The sequence below is a fragment of the Opisthocomus hoazin genome, chromosome 11 (genome assembly GCF_030867145.1).
Source record: "Opisthocomus hoazin isolate bOpiHoa1 chromosome 11, bOpiHoa1.hap1, whole genome shotgun sequence".
NCBI classification, from domain to species: Eukaryota; Metazoa; Chordata; class Aves; order Opisthocomiformes; family Opisthocomidae; genus Opisthocomus; species Opisthocomus hoazin.
Window position 1 is genome coordinate 9,071,688 of NC_134424.1, and position 26,381 is coordinate 9,098,068.

The following is a 26,381-nucleotide window of genomic DNA, read 5'->3' on the forward strand; positions in this document are numbered from 1 at the left end:
CCCCAATGAAGTTTAACACCGTCTTAGCTACGGAGCTTGACAAGTTCCCCAGAATCTAACACCAAAAGGCAGTCTTCCAAGGCATGGTTATTAGACATGGTAACTACAACAGTTCTTGGTCTTAGTTTGCAGCTTTCATTTTTATATTGCAAACTCATCTGCAAATACAGCTGACCAACCTTCTTCTGCTCTTTTACCAGCGACAGAACTCAAGATGCTGAAATATTGAACACCTGAGCTTGCTCCCAGTGAGGTCTTTGCCACCAAGTTCAACAACAATACTGTCAAACCGTAAGTGGCTTGGCCCCAGGTCACACACAAAATCAATGAGCGAGCCAGAAGAAGAACCCACATCTCCTGGTGCTCAGGGTCATTTCTTCTACACAGAAAGGCACTGCCAGAGAAGTACGAGGCCCTGCCACAGGACCCATCCCAAGGATTCTGTTCAATTCATCAGGATGCATGACAGAAACCTAAGAAAACTCTTACTGTCTACTGAATTCTATAGGGTTTTGCCTAAGGAAAATTAAAGGCATCTTTTTCCCAAGCTGTCTCATATACACACACGACTATAAACAAGCAATGCAAGCTTGCTTGCTTTTTGAAAGGCAGCAGCTGTGTTGTTCCAAAAATCCCTCCTGAATGTAAACATATTAGCACTGTATAAACAGCTTGATTTAATAAGAAATGCAATACAATGTTCCTGCTTTGTCTTTGGGATCACGATGTTGATGGCGGCAATAATTCAGAGGTGAATTATGGTATCTGCTGAAAAGAAAGAAAAAGAAAACTCTCCAGCTATAGTTGTGAATTAATTTCTTCCTCTTAGCTGAAAATGAGAAATGGCTATAATTTAGTTCCCATTTAAAAGTTGCTGTTGGCGAAACTCTAAAATCTTAATTGCTTCTTAATATTCTCTGCTTATTTTTCCCTTTGAAACCACATTCTATAGCATTGTAGTGTTTAGATTAAAAATCAGAATGGAAGACAAAACAGTGGAAGGTCACCAGTCACTCCTAAAATAAGTTGTTTTTCTAAAATGACAGAAGTTACTGTGTATCAAAGTATTTTAGTTGCTTTCCCAACTCTAGTCACCCTCCTGCACCTCTGTGAAAAAGAAAGCGGCACTGACCCTGGGCTCCTCTTAAAGTGTCAATACTAAAGACTTGTTCAGTTTGCAACAGAATGTCGTGGCAGTGCTAGAAAAGGCATGTTTCGAGCCATGCTATGGCTCAGCATGCTATAGGAACTCGCCTTCTTGCAAAAAACCTAAGTCACACTCAATCTCTAAATAGTTCGGAGGTCACTACCAAACATACCCTGCAATTCTCGGAGCTCGTAGAAAAGGCTGTGAGAATAACAGTGCCAAAGACTGCAGACAATCCAAGTCAAATTTTAAACTGACCTTGAAGAGCTGCAGAAGGATCTCATGATACTGAGTTTGGGTATAAAATCGCAGATGCAAAACAAATGCCCAGAAATGCAAAAATAATGCGCTTAGTAAACTGCACCTTACAACGCACACATTTTAACGGGCTCTAGATGAGCTAGTAGTGCTCCAGCGAAAGATCCTAAAAAACCAGTGAACAGTTCTCAGAAATACTCAGTGGTTGTCCCTACGGCACAGAATTTCAGGAACCAGTACAAAAGGAATGAAAGCAGCAGAAGAAATATCACTGTGCCACTGCAGAAGTGAATGGTGAATCTACATGCTGAGTAAAATGAGGACCTGGGTTCTTCCCCTTTTCTGTCTGCTACGGCTCAAATTCTTGACTCGATGCTCAGAGAAATCAGTTTCAAGCACTAGATGTCTTGGGAGCAACAGTCCCCTTTTTTGTGTCCACGACAGCTCAAGGATCTGTCAGGACAGCTTTTCCTCAAGAGGAATCAAAGATGTGCAGAAGGAAACTTGGAACTTCAGTCATCGCTGTCCCTCCTGCCCAGGAAGCCCAGGTGCCACCCAGCCCCAGCAGACTTCGTGGCTCCTGGCCACCCCAGGATGGTGCTCCCCTCATCGTTCTGGGGCAAGAGGCAGCCCAACTTTTGCAGCTTCATTATGCTGACCTAGTTTATTTTCCACTCTACCAACTTAAAATCACATAGCCCACTTTGCACAGCAGTGCCATTAAAAGTACTGAATCCAGAAAACTTTAGCAGAAAGGCAATTCAGAGCTGCTGCTTGCCTGCGAGTTCCCATCCCTTTTCATTACTGAGGTGGCCATCACGCTCAAAAGACGGAAGTGACCCTTTCTCTTCAACATCAGTCATACTCTTTTGCCATTTGCCCAGAATCCACACGGAAAAGGGACTGAGAACAGCAAATTACCTCTGCAAATCGGGGAGGCTCGTTCAGAAATGGCACAGATCATTTCCACAGATATTCAATTACAAGAAGTCTCTAATGAACACAGCATGGAAGCTCAACAGATAAAGAACGGAAAAGCTTCATCAAACAAAGACTGCTTCCCATCACTCTCCTTTTCAAATAAAGGGAACAAACAGAAAGTGAAGCTTCCTTACAACAAGACATCATCACAAAACTTATTTCATTGCTGTAGCACGAAGTAAGTTACAAAGGATCCAAACAGAGATAAACGCTTTGCCAAACCTTCAAGAGCAACCTCCCCAACTCCTCCTTTTGGTCCCTGGGTAAAAGGGCATCAATGCAATGCAAACAAGCAGAAGGCTTCGCTCTGCTTCACTGTTCTACTTCTGTCACCTCTGGTCTCAAATCATCTAATCCCACAAATGTTCAAAAACGCAAAAGTGAAAATATCATTTGTTTTACCCTCAGAATGTATTGCCAAAGGGTAACTATGTCTCTTCTGCGTTTTCTAGTTCTCTGGGTTTTGTTTTCATAATGCTTTTTCTCACACCAAAACAAAGAACTGCTGTGCAAGAAAAGACCCCTTGGTCCAGCACGCCTGTCCCCTTGAGGGTTATCCTTTCACAACAAGTGTCTCTCTGCTGTGCACTTCAATACCATGTTTCCCATACTGAAAAATCTGTCTCAAACTCGTTTTCATGCCATTTGCTTTGATGGTGTTATTTAGCAAATTATTCCATATGTTGCCCATTACATCTTAAGCTAAGCATTTCTTCCTGAAGATCCAGATCACTGTTCCTTTCACACTTGTAAATTAGACTCTGTGGTGTTTGAGGATCTGTTTTTTCCTTACTTTAAATCACTAGCAGAGATAAACATTCTATTTTTCCTAAGGAAAGGTAAGCACAGTGAAAAGGGCACACACAATGCTGTGCTGCCACGCCAATGACATGGTCTGCACGATGTGAACTGGTACTGTGGACGATTTGTGTTCGAGTTGCTTGTTGATTTATCCTCAAACATACGCTGACTTTTTTTATATGCTCTCTGTATTTGTTAAAAAATCCTCAGAACTATGAAGGTAGAGATAAGAGATTATTTTGAAGCTAGTGCACGTGCTGTGAAGTTTGCTCATTGTTCCTCAATTTGTTGCTTCATATTTATCAAAAAACTCTGCCACATGACATTCTTTCCCTGCCTATATTAATTTTTAATCTCCACCTTTTTTTTAGTATCAATTATGCACAAAAAAATTGATCCACTCCTATCAGGGTTATTAATGTCAATGTTCATAATTTTACCAAAGCTATTGATGAATGGTATCTACTCACGCGTACTATGGAGAGCAGACAAGAAACAATTACTGTCCACATGCAAAACAACAAACATTACTGGAAAAGTAATTCAGTTTCAGTTAAAGCCATTGTTCATGTATCTTCCTTGACTTCTGTATATGTTTGTTATTATGAAGCAAATAAAAATTTTATGAGGTGGATGGTTAAGAATTTTGAAGACAAAAAGTATTTAATTAACATACCTTAATTTTAGACTTGAGTAATATTGTGATCTTTAATACAAGCCAATATTTATGAAAAATTTGTCCCTAACTGTTGGTCACTAAGTCAGTACTTTCCAGCTTTAATATCTTTCAGGGACAGTAGTGTTACTCTTTGAACAAATTAAACACTAAGTTTACATTGATTTCTCTCCATCCATTAGTGAAATTGCAGGAAATGGAAATCTTTTCCAAACAAGGAGAGGAACCAACATTCTTCTTGACAATAGCTGTTAGCATTTTATTTCAAAACCTTTCCTCTTTATAAGAGTATCTTGTATCAATGCAAGATAAATATTACTAACCCCTCATTACAGTGCTTTGGGATATACCATATCCTTCAAGGGCTTGCCTGGTGTGAACATGACTAAGTTTAGCTCTTCAAATGAAGAAAAGATATACTGAATGACAAGACATCACCAGGGGAACTTCAGAACCTTCCCAATTTCAGCTTTTGTGCACATACCACTGCTTTTTTTAATTTATTGTCTTACTGCAATGACGTTAATTACTTGCAAATGTTAACAGAGATGATTTTCACAAGACTATTGTCATCTATTTATTAATATTCTTTCAAATGTTCCCAGCCTCAACAATTTGCCCAGTTTATTGCCAGTGAAATAGGTGTATTAAAAAACAGCTTGGTAGTTTTTTAATTGATTTTGCAAATATAATGACCAGTGGACTGCTGTTTCTCACCAAAGCTTCTTTTCTGTGTCCCATCTAATCAGATTTTGAAATAATTCCTAAATGTCTTCTATGAGGCTAATCCCTGACTAATTTTCACTACCAGACAAATGAGGTGTCTTTAGGTTCTGGTGCTGAGATTGTTGACGCTAATCCTAGTCTCCACCACTGAGCCAATGCCCATTGGTGTAAAGGACAGTACCTCTTTGTAAAGTGCAATCTTAAGTTTCAAGACCTTGCAGGCTGCACTTCTGAACACTTCACGAATGCTAAAGAACTCCTACTCAGAGCATTGCTATGTAACATGAAACAGGCTTACCCCCCTTTCTTGAAGTGCAGTCAAAGGAAGACTGGAACCAAGTCCAGCCTCACCGGACTTTTCTCCCATGACCACCTTTCCTGAAGGCCAATACAAAGTTACCTTTTTATAGCTGTGTTAGAGGGTCTAATTGAAAATATTTGTTGGCTTTACAGCTGGCTCTACCATTGCTACTACTACGCCCATTTTCATGTCACAAAAATCCATATCTAAGACAGCTGAATAGTTAACCAACAGAGCTGTTGTAGCATCCAGAGAGATATCTAATTCATCCATCACCATAACATCCACTAAAAAAAAACCAACACAGGACCACATTAAAAAACACCATCTGAAATGTGTTTTAAATCATGATCAGTTTCCAATTAAGAGGAAATAGGCTCACCTCCAGTAGACAAGCACAGCAATGAGCAGAATGAGGCACACGAAGGTCAGTGCTGAGACCACAATAAGCGGGATGATCCATTCCATTTTACCAGGAGAAGGTCTCGTGGCCATGCTGGAGCTGTTCTTGTCAGCTGCGTGTTAAACACATAACAAAGACAATCACTAAATGGGAAGAGAATTACTGTATGGAAAAATGTGTAAGCAAAACAAATAGCTTGTCCATATTACATGGTATGAGTAAACACTCAGAGAAAAGATCTTCTAACTGCAGGGTGGGACTCCATTTGTCTTTAGTCTGAGACATTAGAGCACAAAAGTATGGTGTTTATTGCCACATATGGCTTGGATTTTATTACTGCCTGTAATTACAGTCTCACAGACAATTTTAGGACTCTATCGTGCAAGCACCTATTATCAGATGTGGAGTACCCCACTGAGCCATTTCACCACGGAAACAAAGTAAACGCTTTGCTCGGGCATCAGTGTTTGCAGATAAATGCGCTCTGTTTCTGAACGCTACAGGACAGCCCTGTTTGCAAAGCTCAGGGTAATACTTTGCTTCAGAAATAAATTTCTTTGTAACTATCTTAAAACAAAAAAATCCTCAACATGTTGGGTGTCATGTCACATCATTTGCGGAATTGTCACAATCTGGTGAGTTACTGCATATGAAAGCATTTTTTAGCATATGGATTGTCAAGATGGATGGATGAATGAATGGATAGGATGTGTTGTAACTGACAGAAGAAATCATTATGCCACAGCTTTTGAACAAAATTAAAGTTGGTCAATATCTGGCCGAGCAACTCCATTTCACTTTTCACATGACATCTCGTTAAAATTACTGTATCATACATAAGATGAGTATCTAGAGGTTCTGCGAGTACTGGAGCCAATGAGTGTAGACGCTGTATCAACGTATTTCAGAAGACATCTAATTTGTGCAAATTCATGTAGACTTCACAAATAAATTGTTTTAGACAGAATGATAAAAGAAAAATTACAGAAGCGGATTCTGCATCTTATTCATGTTTCCTAACAAACAGGCGGTAGTTGATCAATACCTGTCAACAGGATGTAATGGGAAAGGATTAGTGTAAACAGCTTCAGATTCGAACGAGGATTGAAACACATGTACTCGACTTCTATTTTTTTTGCCTACGTGAGTCCTTCCTTACCAATGCGCTTCCTTGCCCTCGTTCAGTATTATATTATCATATCTTCTGAAACTGCTGCAAATCCTACCAGAAGAACATAATTGCCTTTTCACCGTAGGCAGGCAAAACACAGATAATTGGAAGTCACCAGATGTCACATAATATGAAGTCATACTCTATTTTAATAGCATTTAGATTATACTCCTCCATAGGCAGGACTAAAATTCAACTAACATGGAAGTAAAGGTTAATTGTAAATGCTTTTGCCTGACTGCTGAAAACAGAGCAAGGCTGCAGGCTGCTGCAAGCCCAGCAAGAAATCTTTCTAGTTTTAAGAACTAGGCTGATGGAGGTAATGCCCTTTAGCAAGCAGCCTAAATGAGGTGCTAATCAGAGGGATGTTTGGGGAAAGCGAACGTGCAGGGAGTATAGAACTGATCAAAAGACAGATGAGTAGCCAGTTGTCTCCAACTTCAGTAAAAGGCTACCGAGGTTACCAACAGTGCCACTTTGCAGAATAGGCACACAACGTTGTAACTCGAGCACGTGGTGAGCTTTCATCTTGACAGCATACTAATGATACACAACATACCATTTTTAAGACAGCTCTTTGATTTCTTTGACTAGCAAAGAGTAAAAAAAAGAACCACCGCAAAATTACAGCAAAGGCTTACTCTCTGTATTTGCCAAACTTGCAAAAATCATAAGTCCTGAGGCAGGGGCTTTTATCAGTGCATTTCAAATCATTTAACAGAATGAAAAAATTAAGGCTGTGAGGTAAACGTTACTAATCAGAACGGTAAAAGGGACAAAGCAAAAAACCATGCAATGTAATAAAACTTCGGAGAGCCAAACAGTCCCACCACCTTACATTCATTAGGGTGTTGCTTCATCTCTCTCCAAGGACAGTATTCTGTTTAGTTTCACCTCCACGTATTTCAACACAAAAACATGTGTTTCTGTTTGCATGGGAAGAAAATTAAATTCCATTGTAAGCACAGCATGGACTGGAGTCCCAATGCATGCTATTAAATTCTGCAGTGCTCATGATGCTCCTCTTACTCAGCCTACTGTGGAGAACACACTTATCTGACCCTGCCAACCCCCTGTGCCACAGATGTGAGGAGAAGAAAGCCTTCAGTGTACTGAATGCCAGAATAGCAAATGCCGTTCCTGCATGCTGATGGCTGGCCCTGATATTCCAGTTGGGAATGCCCAAGCAGTGATGTCCTTCAGGAAAAAAAGACTGTTCCTATGCTGGCTTTGAAGAAAAAGTCTTAGGTGTTTCCCGCTGCTTAAGTAAAGTGTTGAGAGAGCTTAAGCAAACCAATGTCAATAAAAATTGTACTAGAAAGACAGCTGGGGCCAGAAGTACAGCAGCACAGCTGGAGTGCTGACACCTGTCTCAGTGTCATGGCAGAAGAGCCTAAGAAAAGGCAACCTGGAGAAAGAGTTGAAGAAAATACACACAAAAAAAGACAGCTCTGGGCCTTTACAGCTTCCTGTTCTCCTACATCACAAAATATTATAAAATAAAAAATAGTCAGCATTTCACTCTTTTCCAAGAATGTTGAGCCTTGCTAGTGTCAACAGCACACCCTTGTAACGGTGCCCACCATACGCTGTACTTTGGGGGGGGGGGAAGCTTAAAAAATGGACCAGGAAACTCCATTTTTGCTAAGAAATGTAAACAGTTTCCAGTGGCATATGCCTTCGTTGAATTAATTCAGTTTGCCTTTTCCTGGCTTGGAATTCATCCCAGTAGGAAGGAATAAAAATTATTACAGCATATCTGTTTCGGGAGGTCCCACATGATACAAGTCCCAGCACTGCTAAATCCGCTCCTGCGTCTGGAAAAATCCGTAACTCCTGTGAACTGCCCATTCAGCAGTTCCATCCAGGCCCTGGATGGATGAGGTCCTGGCAAAGACAGGATTAGCGGGCACCAGGCAGCGAGGGAGGCTTTGGTAGTGCAACGCTTGCACAAAGGTCAAGGCACACACGAGACCTTCTACAATTTGTGAAATGTACTGTTTTCCTGCGTCTTCTTGGTAATTGGTTCCCGAGAATAGCAACATGTTTTTTTTCCTTAAGTAACACTGCTTGCTATAATAAGCAACCATAACTGTAATACATAAGCTATCTACCTTTATCATCCATTGCACAAACTGCCAGGACAAAGTTCTGTTTGTTGTACCGTTACAGACACTGTTAACTACACGAATACGCGTGTTCTGCAGGCCAAAAGAAAATCCCTGCTGCTGAACTGCCTCCGACCATCTGGTCGCTTAAAAGAAAGTCACTTGCTCATCTTTCCTTTGAGTAAATGAAATTATGGATTTATACAAAGGTATTAATTAATTCTGGAAAATAGTATCACCCATATTATTAAATGATCAAAAGGCAAAACTGTGTTTTTCAAAAAAGTATTACCTTTGATACAAGCTCATACCATTGTGCAGCTATTTTCTCCCTATTTCTTTAAACACATTCCTGCAGTAGTCCTACTTACAGGCTGCGTGCAGCTAAGCATGGCTTTTCACTGTTTTGTAAACAGATGTCAATCATATTTAATCCTGATTGCAAGTATCTGAAATTCCTACTGTTTGCAAACATCAAATAATACAATTCTTTTATTTTCAAGCCATTCTGCTGTTTCCTCCTGTAAGCTGCCATGCAAAATGGCTCAAGTGTCACATGAAAATACAGCTTAATAATCCTTGCCACGTATGGAGAAAGAAAGAATTACACAGATGTTTAATTATCTTAATGAGGTTATCCCCAAAAGGCTTTTGTAACCTCAGACCTGGCAAAGACTGTTCCAAAACCCAGAACTCAGTCTCTGCTAAAAAAATACGTCAGGGCTTGAAATTTAACCCTGCGCATCGTGATCTCTCTGCAAAGCCCTCTCGTGGGAGGAACTCGGCAGAAGTGGGTGAGCGCTGAGCGATGGCAGGACCCAGCTGCAGTTCAGATCAAGGGCCAACCCCATGCCTCTGTTCTCGGTCCCAGCTCACGACTGAGGCAAAAGGCCCAACCCGACATCTATTACTTTGCTCATTAACTTCGTTATCTCCTGTCAAATACAAAGGATCTGTTTAGCTGTCCAACACAACAAACCAAAATTGTGGGGGAGAATATCTGCTCTAGCCTGATTAAACTGATTTAACATGATGGTTTTCTTTTTTTTCCCCCCCTCTCTTTTTTTTTTTTGTAGAGCATCATTCTAATTGCTGTTTTTCTAATTTTCAGGTTTCAGGCTTGCGGACAATGCTGAGCAGCTGCGTGTGTAACAGTTGCAGATCAAAGGTACAATTAGTCTAATGTGGGCACCAAAACAGAGAAAAGGATGATCAGGAAAATGAAAGAGGGGAATGCAAGCAAGCATTCAGTGACAGAAGAAAATCATTAGCGTTGGCCGATACCACCAGACAAGAGGAGGCCAATGCCATTTGGAAAATAATGACATGGCCTCAGGAGAGGTGTGTGTGTGTATGTGCGTGTGAAATAAGCACTAAAAGAAAATGAGCCTTGCTGTACTAATTGGCCTCACACTTTCCCTGTAATTTCTCATGTGTTCCCTGTTCTCTTCTAATCATCCACACTCATGAGCACATCCCCATTCAGTTATCTCCTTACAACTGCTAATTTGATGCTATATAATTAATTTTACAAGTGTACATTGTTATGAAACAATTTTCTACTCTTTAAAACGATTAAACTTTCTACTGACAAAAACATTTTTGAAAGCTTGACAGCTTCTTAAAAACTGTTTTCCTGGAGAAAAGATGCATCCAAAAAAGTTTCTGCCCTCTATGGGACACAGCAAGCTGCAGGGGTTCCTTCTGCTCAGTTTGGAAGAGGCCTTCACCCTCTTTTAGCTGTCCTGATCCGCAGGAATGTTTTCAGACACTTCTAGCAATGTCCTCTTGGCTTTGCTGGTCGTTTTGTTGATTTGAGGTTTACCTTGTTATGGAAAACCTTTAACGAGGTGACACAAGATGCAAAGAAGGACTTGCTTGAAAAGACTTTGAAGGAGAAGGTCCTCATGCCCAGTACAAAGAGATTCAGACTGAAAGCCTCTGTCCCCAAGGCAGTAAGAAACATCTCAAAATGTTCTCAGAGTTAAAAAACACTAGCCCTTCCCAATGACTGGACAAGGAGTCACCAGGTGTGTGACCAACCTAACTTCTTCCACCTGGAGGTCAAGGCCAGGGAATGAACCTCTACCCCAAGGAAAATGGCACAAACGGGCCCTTCTTCACCTCTGAACAGCCATTCCCAGCCCTCTTGCTGCCCGGAGTCCTCTTCAGCACACTGAGGGGCCTGGGAGAGGCTTGTCTGGGAAGCTGAAAACATGATACAGTTCCTCCTCCTCATGTCGGGCATGTCACCAGAGGTTTAACTAAGATTAAACTAAAGTTAATTTGGGTGAAACAGGCAACTCTTTCACTTATCTCTTCCCCCAGCTAACATGCACTGGTTATTTCAGATTTCATTCCCTACCCTTGGAAGCCATTTTTGTATGACACAATGATCTCAGTAAGTTATCCTCCCTCCATATATAAGCAGGGAAAACCTAATTTGCAGAGTCCTTTCAAGCCTGATCATCCTTGCGTGCAGTCTTCAGGCAGAGTCACTTCAAGCCTCCAAGCCTGCAAGTGAGCAGAGCTCTTAAAAGAGGCTGTCTAGTAGGAGGCAAAGCTGTGTTGAACCACTTTCAGTGATAGTTCTCTGCATGCCAAAAAGAGACAGAAATCACTACAGACTACGGGGATACGATTCACAATGACCAGTAAGTACTTCTTAGCAATATTAACAATATTTTCCTGTCTCATTGATTTTAATCTTTTTTCATCTTAACTTCACAATGGAATAAAACCAAATCTAGTAACAATTCCTTTGTCATGAGCTAAGAAACAAGACCAACCACCCATCTTTCCTCCAATTTGTTAGGCTGAAAATAAGCCATGAGGCCCTTTCTAGGTCTTGTATAAGGGATATTGTACTTGGGCCACGCAAGAAAGTGGCACACGACAAACAGGGAAGCAGAAGGCAGGAAGAACCCAAGACGGCTATTTCAGAGGCAGGTTTACCCAGGCAGATTGAATTACTGGTGTTTGAACCTAAATGGTGCTGAATGCCTACTCCCAGCACCGCAAAGCATGGCTGGGACGTGTTCCCTCCTTCCTGATAAAAAGGTGATTACGGCAAGTGGCATGCTGAAAGCTGCCTGACAGGCATCTCAGACCATATTCAGTGGGAGCACTGGACTTTGAAGATTTCCAGTTGAGGAGTAAGAAAAACAGCAGGGTATTTTAAAAAAATCCGCACAACCTGGTGCAGGTTTCCTGCCTTCCGCATTGTTGATCTGTTTTCTTACAGAATAGTTATGATTCACAGCATCAGAGTCAGGTCAGCATTTCTGTAACAAAGGTTATTGAAGACTGGATTTACCTTTGTTTTTTAAATTGGTACTGAGCTATAACTGAGTGCACAATGTCTGCATTTTTGTGTTTATAAATGTAGGGAAAAATAAATACGTAAGGTTTTTTCACAGTACTGTGACTCTAGAGCAGCTTTGATGGAAAAACAAAATTACAAACCAGTCTATAGATTAGCAAAATAAACAATAGCAGTAAAAAAAAAATCCAAACAAAAAAATGTGCAGTATCTTATAAATGCTGGGGTAATACACATAATCACTCAGAAAAACTCGTTGCCGTATCTAAATCACAGTCCTCATTCTGCAAATAAATCCATATGCATGTACTCCATTTGCTCCTTGCAGTTACAAGATCTGTTTTCCTCGCCAGTGCCTGGAGGTCCCCAAGCAGAAACAAGTGCATATGCCCCGGAATTTCTGCATAGCGAGTTGGGAGCACCGCAAGATACCTGTTTGCATAGGCCTGTGCAGCAAATCCTGACCACACAGGGCTTGGTGCACATGCAGATTGCCTGGGCGTGCTTCCAAAAGGTCGTATTTGCTGTGCACGTACCGTGGAGTTGGTACATACATCCGGAGTCAGCGTGTACATCAGTAATGCTCATCAGGACAAACCTAGCAAAGACGTGAACTCTGCCTAGCTAAGATTTTTTTTTCACAGGAAAAAAAGAAGGTAACCCTTGTGCAAAAGGTGCCTTGCCTTGGAAGGTCAGAGCATGTAGGGTTTGCGGTGAGAAATAAACCAGCCATGATCCCGTATTGGGGAGAATATCTCAAAGCCCCATCAGGGAGAATTCCGCATATAAACTAAATTAGCTTACAGCTTATATAGCAGCCTTTCCATGAAACACCAGCTCGGCACAGCAACCGCTTTTCCAAATTAATTTCACAGCTACAGTTCACTGCATTCCCCCCCTTCTTTTTTTAAACAAAATTCTTAATGAAGTGTGTTAGGGGTTAACATTTTTCCAAATTTTCTCTTCTAGTAAGCTAGAAGGAACATGAATCTGACCCAATAAAACAAAAGAATGATCCTTCCCCCTCTTCTCCCCCCAAGAACAATTTGTGGGTTGGGTTCTGTGACGACCTGCCCATGGGATGAAGACAGTCACCACAAAAATGTTGTATCTACTGGAGATCAGTAAGGAATTTGGATTGTGTCATTTTCCAACAGTCTTATGCTGGTAAAAACAGCATCCCCAGAGGTCACTCACCTGGGTTAACAGTGATGAATTTGTTATCTGAAGGGTATTCCTCTGGAAACCTGCCCTCCTTTGGAGGAGATTTTCTTGTTGTCTCTGGTCTTCTTGGGACCTTCCCCAGGTAAAGTTCGTTGGTGAACGCTGGTGGCACTTGGGTGGAAGGGAGCAGCTGGGGCTGAGTGTCTGCTTCGGCAAAGCTCTCCTCCTCGGGACCTCCAGCTGTGGGGGCAATGTTTTCGTTTGGCTCTTCACCCGATATGGTTTTATTTCCTTCCTCCTCAGCAGTCCGGTTGGGGGAAGCCGCGGCCACGCTGGGCTCCGTGCTATTGCGTGCCTCCGTGGCCGCCGTCGCCCTGTTTTTCTCCTTCTTCTCGGCATCCTTTTCTTCTTCTTCCTCATGGTCCCGCTCCCCATCCTCACTTTCACTCTTTTCGTCCTTTTCCCCCTCCTCGGCTCCCTCACCATCCTTCGTCAGCGCCGAGTCCCGCTCCGGCCCCGGGGAGGCGGCGGCGGCAGCCTCGGTGGCAGCCACCACCGGCCGTCCTGCCTGCTTGCTGGGGGCAGCTGCTGCGGGGAGCCGCGTCGGCCACACGCTGCTGGGGAAGGAGGAGATGCCACCACCGCTGAAGCCCAGCCCTGCCAGCAAGGTGCTGGTCACCACTGAAGCCACGGTGGCCTGGCTGCCGCTGGAGGAAGGCCCCATCCCTGTGGCCATGGACACAAAGGAGAAGGGGAGCCCCGAGGAGGTCCAGGTGGAAGAGCCAGAGCTGATGGGAGCCATGTCAGCTGAGGAGGCAGGAGATGCTGTGGGCTTGAGGTCGTCACCGGCAGCAGAGGGGAAGAAAACACAGCAGAGAGTGTCAGCAGGGGCCCCAACATGATACCTGGGGTCATTTTTCTTTCTTTTTTCCCTTCCCTTCCATACACATGCCATCCTGGTTGCCGTTCTCTTAAAATGAGAGACTTACATCAGCTGGATGCAGGGCTGAGGCAGGAATGGGACATGCCACAGAGTTACACGGCAAAACATGAAGGGAGGAAACCTCCCTGCATTCACCACTTCCAAACAATCATCATCATCAAAAACCTCTTTATCCCTCTTTTACAGCGGGGCCTTCTCCACCCACGCCACCGGTGACTTGTGAGTAACGTTTCCTCTCAGGGGTGAGGAGGATGTAAAGGAATTTAATGAGTTTAGCTGAATTACTCACAGTGCTTTAATCCTCAGAATACAGAAATTTAAAAATACAGCGTTACATAATGGCTGTCCCAAAATAAGGGTTGTGCTGATGATGAGTGCATCCGTAGCTGGTGGGTCTGCTCTGACAGGGAACTCTGGGTCTTCCCACACATATTGTGAGTATTATTTTTATTTCCTTAGTTTACCCATCAGCGTTATTCTCCCAAGGACTAGTGCTGCAGTGAGGCTTCGCTCTCGTTAGAACAGACCTGCAGCACGGCCACCTTAGCACTCGTGAAGGACCTGGAGGGCATCTGGAGCCCTTCAGCAAGTCACCAGGACCTCCACCAGCACCACCAGGCACCCATGCACAGACATGGCTTTCCCCAGCCACCGCCAGTGACCCAGAGCCACTTCCCTCAGGGAGCTGAGACGAAGCAGGGAACGGACCATGGTTCATGGATTTTGCATCCTCTGCAACCTGCCACTGTTATTCTATCAAGGTCAACTCAGCACATGCACGCTCACACGTGGGTCTCTGTGCACACACGTGTATGTTCTGTGGAAAGAAAACCCCTTGGTATGTGTACTTAAAGAACTAGACAAGTAATTCACCTTCCTAAATTACATGTGGAAAAAGACGCTGAAGTTGAGCGAGTTGGCTAAGGACAAGGAGTAATTCACTGGAACAGCTGGGGTCAGCAGTTCTGCCTGGACAACCTGACCATGCTCTCTCTCTGACTTACTGAAAAATGTCTCACGTTACTGAATAAATTAGCAAGAGGAGCATTAGCTGGAAAGATACACATCAGATAAGGACAAATGAGGGTTAAATAGGTGCTACTGAACCTCTAACAAAACGGTAAAACATTTATTTTTGGAACCGAAATTTGTAACTTAACAGTATTTCTGTCTCTCTCTGCAATTCCCGGTTTCCGTCAGGCGCTGTGGTTGAAATGCTGCAGCAAACCAAGAAAGGCTGCTTTCGCACTTTATTTTTGACCAGCTGCAATCACAGACCTGAGATCTCAGAAGAAAACCTGTGCTTTAGAGATTTCAAGCCAAAACTTTAAATAAGCATCTAAACTTTCGGATACTTATCAGTGCGAATCCCTAAGGCACTGTGAGATTTGTTTTTCGCTGGCATGTACAGTCTCAAAGCCGGACTGAGTATTAAAATTTGACAGCAGATTTTATATGTCTAGAATACCTCTATAGATCATTAAACAAACATTAATCATTCAAATTCAAGCTTTGTATGTGTTACTTGCTTACTAGGGAGTACATCAAACTGGAACAGAATAAAACCAGAAGCAATGTACTTTGAGTAAATTCAATAGCATGAATTCAGTCCATAAATTTAACTGAACAATACAGTATACTGAATGCCAAGATTTTCATGTTACGGGTAGTTTATGTTAAATAACCTAATAAGGTGCTTTCAAAACTGAAACAATGTATTCCAGTTTCACCATAAAAGTACCAACATTTCTGATTCTGGGAAACAAACTCTGCTTCAGTGACATGTTACAGTCTCACCTGAATTAAAATTAAAGCAAAGAGCTTCTTAAGGCTTTATTCACACAATAGCAGATATCCTAAAAGCCCCAGAAGAGCAGAGATGCTGTGTGCAAAGCCTTATTCCTGTTGCATATACTTCTGGTCACACAGTAAATAAAAGAAATTAAATTTATTCCCACAGTCATCATTAAGAGTACAAATCCACCCTAAATGGGCTCAATACATATTTGGGAAGATTTTTTTAGCACTTGATTCTCCAGTTGCCAAAGCCTCTCGGAGCATGAAGGTAGAAACCCAAAACCGTTCCAATATTCTAGGTCTGTTCTAAAACGTGCCGCGGCCGGTCTGCCCAGCCACCTCCCGAGGAAAGCCCGCTCCTGCCGCCCATCCACAACACGGTGCTGCCACCTGGTGGGAATGCCACCTTGGCGGGAATGCCACCCCCTGGGAATGCCACCCTCTGGGAATGTCAACCTGTGGGAATGCCACCTTGGTGGGAATGGCACCCCAAATTACCGCTGCCCGCCCGCACCCTGCACACATTCCCGGCCCATGACTTACCACTCCTGTCTTCACAATTCTGGTCCCCTCGAAAATTCGAGTAGTGTTAGCTGAGAAACAAAGAACAGCGGCGTGTCAGCGGACTGGGCAGGGAGGCATTGCTACAATTGCTGAACAACTGCAGAACATCGCTGCTACAAAATAGGCACGCAGGTCTCAGTTTGGAGTAAAAGCAACTCGGCTCGTTTGCTGTTACTCACCTTACTTTGTAATTGTGTCTAAAGACAGATTCATTTGTCTTTAATTACTCAGGCCTGGCAATGTTGGTTTAAGTGCACTGTCAGAAAACACGTACTCTCCTCCAAACCCAAGCTGGATGAAATGTCCTGTCTTACGCAGGAAGCAATAGCAGCTGACTATAGTGGTTTTTGCTGCCCTTACGATAATATTATCATTATTTATTGGTATTTATCTCAACTACAACTATAACCAGCCTCTGAAGAATGTTTTGAAAACTCAAGTGGATGATTTTTCCAGGTTAGATCTTGGGTACAGCCAAAAATTAGAAGAACAGCTCCTTTTTGGGGAGACATGGAAAGAAATGCACTATCTACACCCATTGCAGATGTGTGTATCACTTCCACTGCTTTGAACGCTGGGCTAGAGTACCCAAAGTGCATCCGGCAAACCTGTCACTAATGATTTACTCTTAACTGTAAATAAATATATAACTTGGTCAAATTTCAAACAACTTTTCCATTCTATTATGTGCCAAAAGAGGCCATAATCAGTAATATTCCCCTTCCCTGGCCGTGTTCAAGGCCAGGCTGGACGGGGCTCTGAGCAGCCAGGTCTACTGGAAGGTGTCCCTGCCCACAGCAGGGGGGTTGGAACTGGATGATCTGTAAGGTCCCTTTCAACCCAAACCATGCTATGATTCTATGAACATACAAGTTTCTGAATTCTGCCTGGCCTGTAAAGTGAAATCCAAAATTATGCTCAGATACTATGAAACTGAGAGCTATATATGAGAGATATTGCTTGGATCAGACATTTGTTGTCCGACCCCTGCTCTCCCTGCAATGTTGCTAACACTGTGGCACAACATCGGAACAGATCTAAGTTGTGTCCACGGCTTGATATCCTTCAGATACCAAGTGCTAACCAAGTAGGACTAAAACCTCCAGATTTTCCAAAAACCACACTTAAAAATGCCTCTCATTTTGTTCCATACGGAGCACCAGATCCAAGTGACCTAACTCTTTGCTTCACCTTAAGGATCTAAATTTTTAACTCTGCTTGTTTTGTTTTTCCATTACCCATTACGAGGTTTACATATCTGTAACCTGGAGCAGGAGGGAGTGCTCTCAGCAGAGGTGGATTTTGCCCTACTTAATAAAAACAGTAGTAATAAATTCCTAGGAAGAAGCAAAACTTCAGCACTTAAACAAATCAAAAAGCATCAAGTTCTTCTACCAAATCTCAGCTTTACCAGATTTCTCCAATAAACTTAAAAGGAAATGCATAACAAAGGACAGCTTAGCATCCAGTTCTTCAGCTTTCGTTTAAATATGTATGTTTTGGAAATCACTGAGGCTGTGTGCATGGTAAAACCTGAACGTCTCCACATGTGGTTGTCAAGGTAGGACCGATCTCCTTTCCTCTCTACATAAAACAGACACCGATCAGACTCACGTTCTGTTACAGCTGTGCCTCTGATGCATAAGCAGTCTCTGATGAGTTTGTTTTAGAAAACTATTATGAAGAAAAGCTCTGAATTCTCCTAAAATCTGATGAACCCTGCCAGCAGAGAGGTGTAGGTAAAACCCATCACTAGAAACAAGACTCTCATAAAGTCAGCAGCCAGAATCTGAAATTAGCATTGTCTACATGCATTCAAACACCTTCTGAAATCATTCCACACCATTTTGCACTGTGCAAATAAAATGTTAAACACACAGAGAGTCATAATGTAAAAATATGTATGTGGTTTTTTTACCTTGAAAGAGCATAGTCTGGCTAAAGTCACTACGCATTTCATTTCGGCAAACTGCTTGAACTCTGAACAGATAAAGGATGTCAGGTGAGACATGGCTAATGATGGCCTTCTGTTTAAAAAAAATAGATATTATTCAGTTTTTTACCCCCACAGTACTGTCCACGATCAGTTTGAAATACATAAAGCATTGTGCTAACACAGGACATTTCTGCCATGTAAGACAAACTTCTTTCTAAACAGAAATATTCACCAGTCCCCCTGGAAGAGTGCAAGGTCAAGGTCAAAAGACTTCCCTGGGATAAAAGTGATGCACCCAGGCTCTGCTGACTCTGCCCCTGAGAAAGAAGTGAACGTGTCCCACATCTACTCTCACAACAGTCTTCATGCCTGAAAGTCTCTGCTCTCCTCAGAAAAAAATAAACCCCAAATCATTTGACCTTACAGGAATTAAGATGAGATTTTTCTTAAAGGTGGAGCTCCAAGTCCCAAACCTGGGATAAGCCCAGAAAAAATCACTGTATGTTCAAACTGACTATTCATTTTGCAACAAACTCACTACGGCAATTTGATGCCGGTGGCCTGTATAACACGATGGCTTGGCACCCCGGACTGGGACGTCCCTGCGCACCTTTACACCCGAGACAGTGCCTTGCTGCCTCCCAGCTACTCTGTTGCGCTGCCTGAGTCCATGGCCACATCACTTCATGTCTTGCAGCAGGAGCTGTGTGGGTCACTTGAAATACAGTGATCTCTCCAGCAAAACACTGTCTAGCTCTGTTTCACGACAGGACAGCCCAGCTGTCTCCACCAGAGCACTGAAAGCAAATTGCACTTTCCTCTGAAAAAGAGTTTCCTCCTTCTTTTGCCCCTAAAATAGACTAAGCTGTCTCTGCTTTCTTAACCTCCAAGCTCTGCTGCACAGCACAGGGTCTCACTGCAATTTATTTCCAAGCTATCACTCCATCACATCCCCTGCCCTTTTAATTATTCCTGTTACATAAAACAGGATGCTGTCACTGTGCCCACCTCATTTTTGCTGATTAAGGCTCTCTTCCTCATACCTGATTAAAAAATCTCCCTTAAGAGTGTGAAGTTATGACAAGGGAGAGGTTACAATGCATCATAACCTTGGGTGCCTTTCAATAGATTCCTTTCTGATTTCACGAGGCACATCATTCCCTAATGTGACCCAGATAACAATGTCTAGTGGGGAAATTGAAAATATAAATGGAAATGAAGTAAAAGAATCTTCATCTAAGGGAATAAGAGAAGTATTATTGTATAACTGATTGAATGGGCACAGAGGACGGTGTATTTGAAAAAAAAATATGGTAACAGTCATTAGGAATAACACTCTGTGCTGCTGCATTTTTCATGTGCATATACAATTACTGATTTCATTATTCTAGAGGCTTTCTTTGATTAACAATAAATGGAGGCCTTTCAAACCTGAATATGTCACTTTGATTTTATATGCAGAATATGTTAAAGACCAGTACAATACTTGCTTCCACTTAGACAAGAATGACAAGCAGATCAAATCCTAAATGGAGGAGATAGATTGGTATTTCCATCTGTGCTGGAGCTGCCTTGCTCTTCCCTCTTTTTCTCCCACTGTCAGACACAGGCAGTGCTCGTACAGGGCCACTCCACACTTCTCTTCTAGCCTTGACCATGCAACTCCTACTGCTGGCAGCACTCGCTGCCAGAAACTGCTCCAATTACCACAAGGGGCTATGCACAGTGAAAAGCCTGAGCCCAGGAGCAGATTTTAGGGGACTGCGCTTTTAATGTGAAAATCTGTGAGCTGAACACAAGTGAAAAGGTATTCAGAGCCTAACTATTGCCCAAGCCAGCTGCTTCTCAGCAACAGTATATGAAAAAGTGTCCGCAGATTTAGTCCTCTACACACTCACACAAACTCTAAATTCACACTCCAGTGTTCGGGTAGCCTGTTAGGCAACATTCAACTAATGCTGAACATTAATAGCAACTCATTGCGAGTCAAACGTTAGCTTGTCTGTAAGGTGACAACTGCTTTCCTCATCTACTTCCTTCTACCGATACATTAACAGCGTAAGGATAGCTTGATACATATATCTGGGGTTGATGCTGTGGTTTTACCAGGTCCTTGTCACTGTCCTTGGTGAAAGTCTTCTCTTTTTCATCTTCGTTTTTAGCCCAGCTATAGGAGATCATGTAGTTCATGATTGGAGGGTGGTAGATGGTTTCTGGCTGGTTCCAGGTCACAAGCAATGCTGTCCTGTTCACGGGCTGCACTTTCATGTTGACCGGAGGAGTGCTGCAAGCTAAAAAAAGACGGAGAAAATAAGAAGCTCTCCTAAATAACTGAGAGAAAACAAACAGGAAGAACTGTGCCTCGCTCAAAGAGCCAGTTTTTTCTTTAATGCCCTTGCCTACAGTAATAGCTTAGACTGCAATCCACTGAGACCAATGGGATTTAATACCACCTGCAGCTGCTTTCTGCTCTCCAGAGTAAAGGGAGCGAGAGAATCCATTCTCTGCAGGAGGGTGCTTAGTTCTTGACTTATTTTCAGTCCTGACATTTGCATGTACACTTTAACTTGGGTGGCTTAACAGCTCTGCACTGGAACATTAAGAAATCCAAACAACCGGAGCCCCAGCTGCCCCGGACCACAGTCTCCTGCCGCACGAGGTGGGCAAATACTCCGGTGTGCTCTGCAGGCCTGGTAAGAGTTGAACCTCGGAAAACATGATACTATAGGGTCAGTAAGTATTCTCCTCTCAACCCATTACATTTTTGCACACGAGCAGAAGTTACTTTTTACTCTCCTTTCTACATATTTTCCTTCATAGCTTCTCAACTGTGAGTGAACTGTCACCAGCACAGGCAAGAGTGGCACTTGATGGCTCTTGGCCATCTCCTCCTCTTACCAGGCAGGGGAACCCTCCAGCCACCCCCAAAAGCCGAGCCTTCCTAACCCTGCCTGCAGCGGGGAGACACAAGCTACTTCTCACCCAAGCTTAAGCCGCTGGGGATGTCAGCGTAGGAGCAGCTCAACCAGCGAGCGAAACCCCGGCTTCTGCTCACTGCAGCCGCCAAGCCCCAACTTCGCCAGGGAAGACCGAGCCCAGGCACAAGCCCAGCCCCAGCACCTGAGGAGGAGCGGGGGTGCGCACAGCCCACTCGCAGCCCCTGAATTAAAAACCACTTTTCAGGACATGGCAATGCGAAGGTCAGGCTGGCGATGAACAACACTAGATGGCACTCATATGCTATCAGAAAAGCACAGCATGTGCTTCCCAACTCGCGATTTCTTCCAAGCTTTTAAAATCGTGTTTAAAATACACAATTCAGGACAGATTCTCACATTCTCCTTCCCAATATAAACTCCGAACCAAGAAAAATCACTTGAAATGATACCTAAACACGTGTGCTGTGGCAAAGGAGCTGGTCTCTTCTGCCAGGAAAAGTCAAAGTGCCACCCAGCCCATCACGCTGACACCGTTTGCAGAATTGTTTTTCCCAATACGACTTTTCCATTTAAAGCCAACACATTCAGCTTGTTTGCACTCTGCAGCTATGTGACTGGGTGTTTATTTGGACATTATTTCACTTCAGAAGAGTCCTGGCAGCACTGAAGGGGAGAAATATCTATTCCTATGCCTGGACTTACAGGTTAGTCATGTAGCCCTGCTGCTACATTACTGAAACAGCTACGGTTCCTAAATAAAAATGATTAAATGCTGTAAACACCAATATTGCCAGCACAATAGAAACATACCTGTCAAATGCACTTGTGCAGTTATAACTCACATTTTGTAGCTAGCCTGAACAAGAGAACATACATTGCAGAAATACGTTTGGGCAAGAAAGATCTTTGGAAATTGCTCCTGCCATGAGTGGTGACAATCTTGCAGTTTTGCAGCAGATCCCTCTGCTCAACCCAGAAGGATGATCCACCAAAGCAAACAAACCCTGCAGTACCTCAAACCCCCATAAAACTAATATGAGTTCCTATTTACACTGAGCTGAAGGGACCAAAACAGCATTCTGCTGGCAATGCCACAAAGCCAGAAGCAACACCTTGGTCTGCTGCCTGCAGACCCCTTCCCTCCTGGTCTCTGCAGGGAGCCCACAGAGCTGGCGTGCTGCAGAGCATGGCATGGTGGCGGCCAGGACCCAGCCGAGAAGGCACAGCTGAAAGTAGTTGCTGTTGTCACTATTTACAGAGCCTCGCGGTCCTTGGTATGCCTCCCCATGCTCACCTCTTTCCGCTGAGATAGTCAGATCAATTCTCACTGACATCACTGTTTATTGATAACTGCACCAATAAATCATAACTGCCCCCTTTGAAGCCCTTTGTCATCACAGAATTACACTTCAAAATGCCAGACCAGCCTTCACTGCTCCACCTAATCAAATCCTATCACAGATGGGAGCCCAGGGTGAAGGACTACCCAGACCCAAGAGTCCTAACCAGTCCTCCTCCTCCAGGAGGACATGCAGAGATTTATATATTTAAAGTAACCATGCATCAAATGGTTTAGAAATAATTCAACCAGATAACCTTGAGGAGAGATAGAGAGATCTACCTTCACTGTGATACCCCTCCGAACCACGGCTAGCCAGCTGTTTTTCAGAGAAGAACCCCAAGCCACCCTAGGGAGAAGGGACTGTCTCGTCCTCTATCCCATGCCACTCTTTGCTGCCACCTTTGATGCCATTCAGAATAGCTCATGCCAGTCAGAGGAAAGAAGCAGGTATTTCCCAACGGTGAAAAGGAGACTCACAGGCTCAGACTTGGGAGGCCTCACTCCCCTGCACCGCGATCCAAGAAGGACATGTGCACTTCTCAGCAGCTGAGTGACTCCAATGACTTCACCAGGACAAGTTTTGCCTAGGACAAACTGCATTCACAGCACGCTAAAAGGAGACTGAATTTACAATACTGCTACTTCACAGTAAATATTAAAAAATTTTCATGACTTGTATGACTTTGCTCCAATTACTCCAAGGCACGTAGCAGTACCTGATGTAATTAAGTAATAACCAGCCTTTTCTGTTGAGCCACTTTTTTTTTAAACAGCTTATGAATGGGCAGAAAAGAAATCTCTTTTATGAAATGAAACATATGGTTTTATTAATTTAACCAAACCTGCTCAGAACACAATGGAATAAAAAAACATTTGATCCAATAATTCAATTTGATGATTTAATTAAAGTGATACATAATAACGTACCAAATGTCTGAAAGGCAAGCAAAAAAAAAATGTAATGATTTGACCATCTATAAAACAACTGGCTTTTTCCAGAGATCTAATTTTCCTTTCAATACTCTATGTGCCTTGGATTTTTGAAAGAATATTAAAAGAATAACAGCCTCTTTGCTGTCTTGGTTTTTTTAGATGCTAAAGAACCTCTACTGATCTTGCAATACATGCAGCTGAAGGACAAACAGAAATGCAGAAAGAGGTTGGGACGGGAAGGGAAAAGTTTGCATGTTCCTCTGAACTGAATCAGGACACACTGAAGAGAAACACAAGGTTTTCTTTTTTCTATGTTGTTTTTTTCTTTAAATGAGGCTAAATAAGCAACAAAAGCCTGTGAATTCACGATCACTTGAGGAAAAAAAAAACCTGAAGCCAACAACCAGCATCATTTCACACTGAAACAGCAGATCTCAGCTATTTTTAGAAAAACTGTTACTAATCCTCTCTTTTAAATTCAGATCCCAATGCACAATAAAAATATTGAGGGGGCTTTCAGGATGTCTTTCTGTGGTGTACTGCAATACCAAGCAGAGAGATACCTGAATGGGCTCTGTGTAGGTCTAGTGGGATGCCAAAGCCATGACGCCCTGCCAAGCAGACCGCCTGTGCCGGGACTCCCAGAGGCAGAAAAGCCTCGCCGGAGCCCCAGGGCTGCATCTCGGGGCACCCAACAGGCAAGCCGGTTCCCAGCCCCAGGGCCGTGTTGCACAGCAGGCAGCGATGCCCCGAGCACTGCACGCCTCACACCTCTCGGAGTGAAAAAACCCAACCCTCACCCGCCTGTCGGGGATGACCCAAACTGGGAATGTGGGAAACAAGCTGGCTCCTGCCTTATGGAACGGTCCTGCAGAAGAGGGAGGGCTGTGCCGGGACATCTGGAAGGAGCCCTCTGACCTGACACAGGGCAGCCGCAGCCGGCGTTTCCAGCTGTTGGCCATGTGCGGGGCTGTCGGGGAGCTTGACACCGTCTTTTCTCTGCAGATCAACCTGCCAGGCATGTCGGGGACAAGCCAGCATCTTGGCTAGCCTTGTCTTCCAGGGCTCACTCAAGCCTGGAGAAAACCTGTTCGCCACTTGCAGACAAATGTAGCATGCTAATACAGACCTAAGCGCTGGCCAGGCCAGCCATACAGCAGAGAATTATTTTCTTCATGTTAAAAACATTCCAATGGGCTGGAACAAACAAAATTAATTTAACAACTCTGCATTCATCTCTCCCATAATTTGATTTGTATGTTGTATTTGGCTACGTAACATCCACGAGGCTTTCCTCACTGAAGCCTGATAAAGCTTAATCCAAAAGCTGCTGGCAGCTCCACTTCAGAGAGCTGAAAGACAAAAAGGGGGCTCATTGTTTTACAAAAAAGAACCACTGATATTAAGACACACCCATGAATGCAGAAGGACATGTAAGAGAATATTACAGCTTCTTTTTTTTTCAAGAGCAGTCTACATTTCTGTTTCAAAGACAGAAACACAAAACCAGCCTAACTTTCTAGGTCTCATCATGCTTTTTGCATATGCTACCTGTGGTTATAAAAAGGGAAAGTAAGAAAGAGCAGAAGAACCTTATATTTGGCTATTTCTTCTATACCTCTCCCTGTAAAACAGGTGCCTCATATGATGAACCCAGTGGTACTGGGCTCAGAGGGATTTAAAAAATCCTCTAAAAAATGTTCTAAGTTAGCTCTTCCATGCATAAAAATGGCACCCCTGTAAAGGCAGTTATTTCTAGCTGTGCTATGCCCTCGTTTGGAAAATCCCACTCCCTCCCCCCTGCTGCATGTCTCAGCAATTCAAAACAGCCGTTCCTCCCCTTGGTACTACGAGATACACATTGTGTGATGAAACCCTGACAATTCTCAGCCCAGAAAAGCAACGTGCCATTGAAGTCCTGAATCCCTCATGGTGAGATGGGCAGGGATCTTCTGCGTAGGTGGAGGGAGGAAACATCGGCATCAAGATGTGCCCATAGGCCATTACTGGATCAGGACTGCTCAGATGCAGCTAAAAGACAGGGACAAGGGTCTTGAGTCTGGGCGGCAGCTCCTGGCCATAAGGTGAGAGGGGCTTCACTTCTCCTCCTTTTTCCCCCCTGCTCCAGGTGTGCATGGGATGGGTGGCTGGGAACAGTGTTTCTCCCTTACACAGGAGGAGCACAGAGGATGGTAGATGGGGCATTTCTTCCCACGTGCTCAGCAGGAGAGAAACTGAGAGGTCAGCATGGGAGTTTCATGCCTGCCTTCCCCATAAGGGCAAACAAGTAGGTGGCCAGGTTCTTGGGGAAGAGAGAGTGATTCTTTCCCCTCTGCCCCAGCACTGGGAAGGAGTTGGAAGGGCTGTTCCTTCAGGACAGATGGACCACTTGTTGCCATTGCTGCAACCATGCCCAAGTCAGCCACAAGTTTCCCAGCTGATTTCAGAGAAGCCCAAATACTGTCATCAATGTCTCTCCTGTCGGCAAAGTACTGCCCCGAGTCCACTCAGCCCTGCAAGCCCCCAGGAACCAGACTGCAGAGAAGATAAAAGTGATGCCACCAACCGAGAAGGGAAGAAAAATACTTTCAACTATATATATCTATATTTACACTTGCATATATATATTCCTTCTCATTATTAGATCCTCAAAAGTTCAAATAAGCCCTGAAATGCAGAAATATAGGTTATACCGCAGTGAGAAACCTCACGCCTGCTATCAGTGCCATGCCATCAGCGTCACCGTGAGGGAAGTGACACAGTGCCAGATTCAGCTACCTTGCATTGGCGTGCCTCAATGGAGATGCCTGCGAAGAGACTCAATCCATAACAAACAGTAGATTCTCTGGCCCGTCGGATTCAATCTCGG

The 26,381-nt window shown here is 43.5% G+C and overlaps 1 protein-coding gene across 1 annotated transcript in view; it reads right to left on the reverse strand.

Moving 5' to 3' along the window:
* Positions 1-26,381, reverse strand: part of PTPRG (protein tyrosine phosphatase receptor type G) — a 412,574-nt gene that overhangs the window by 67,112 nt on the left and 319,081 nt on the right. Inside the window, exons 9-13 of the mRNA XM_075432501.1 lie at positions 20,405-20,589; positions 18,281-18,389; positions 16,342-16,391; positions 13,092-13,890; positions 5,273-5,405 (exon numbers count right to left, since the gene is read on the reverse strand). Coding sequence (XP_075288616.1) covers positions 5,273-5,405; positions 13,092-13,890; positions 16,342-16,391; positions 18,281-18,389; positions 20,405-20,589 — 1,276 coding nt within the window. The remainder of the gene's footprint in view (positions 1-5,272; positions 5,406-13,091; positions 13,891-16,341; positions 16,392-18,280; positions 18,390-20,404; positions 20,590-26,381) is intronic.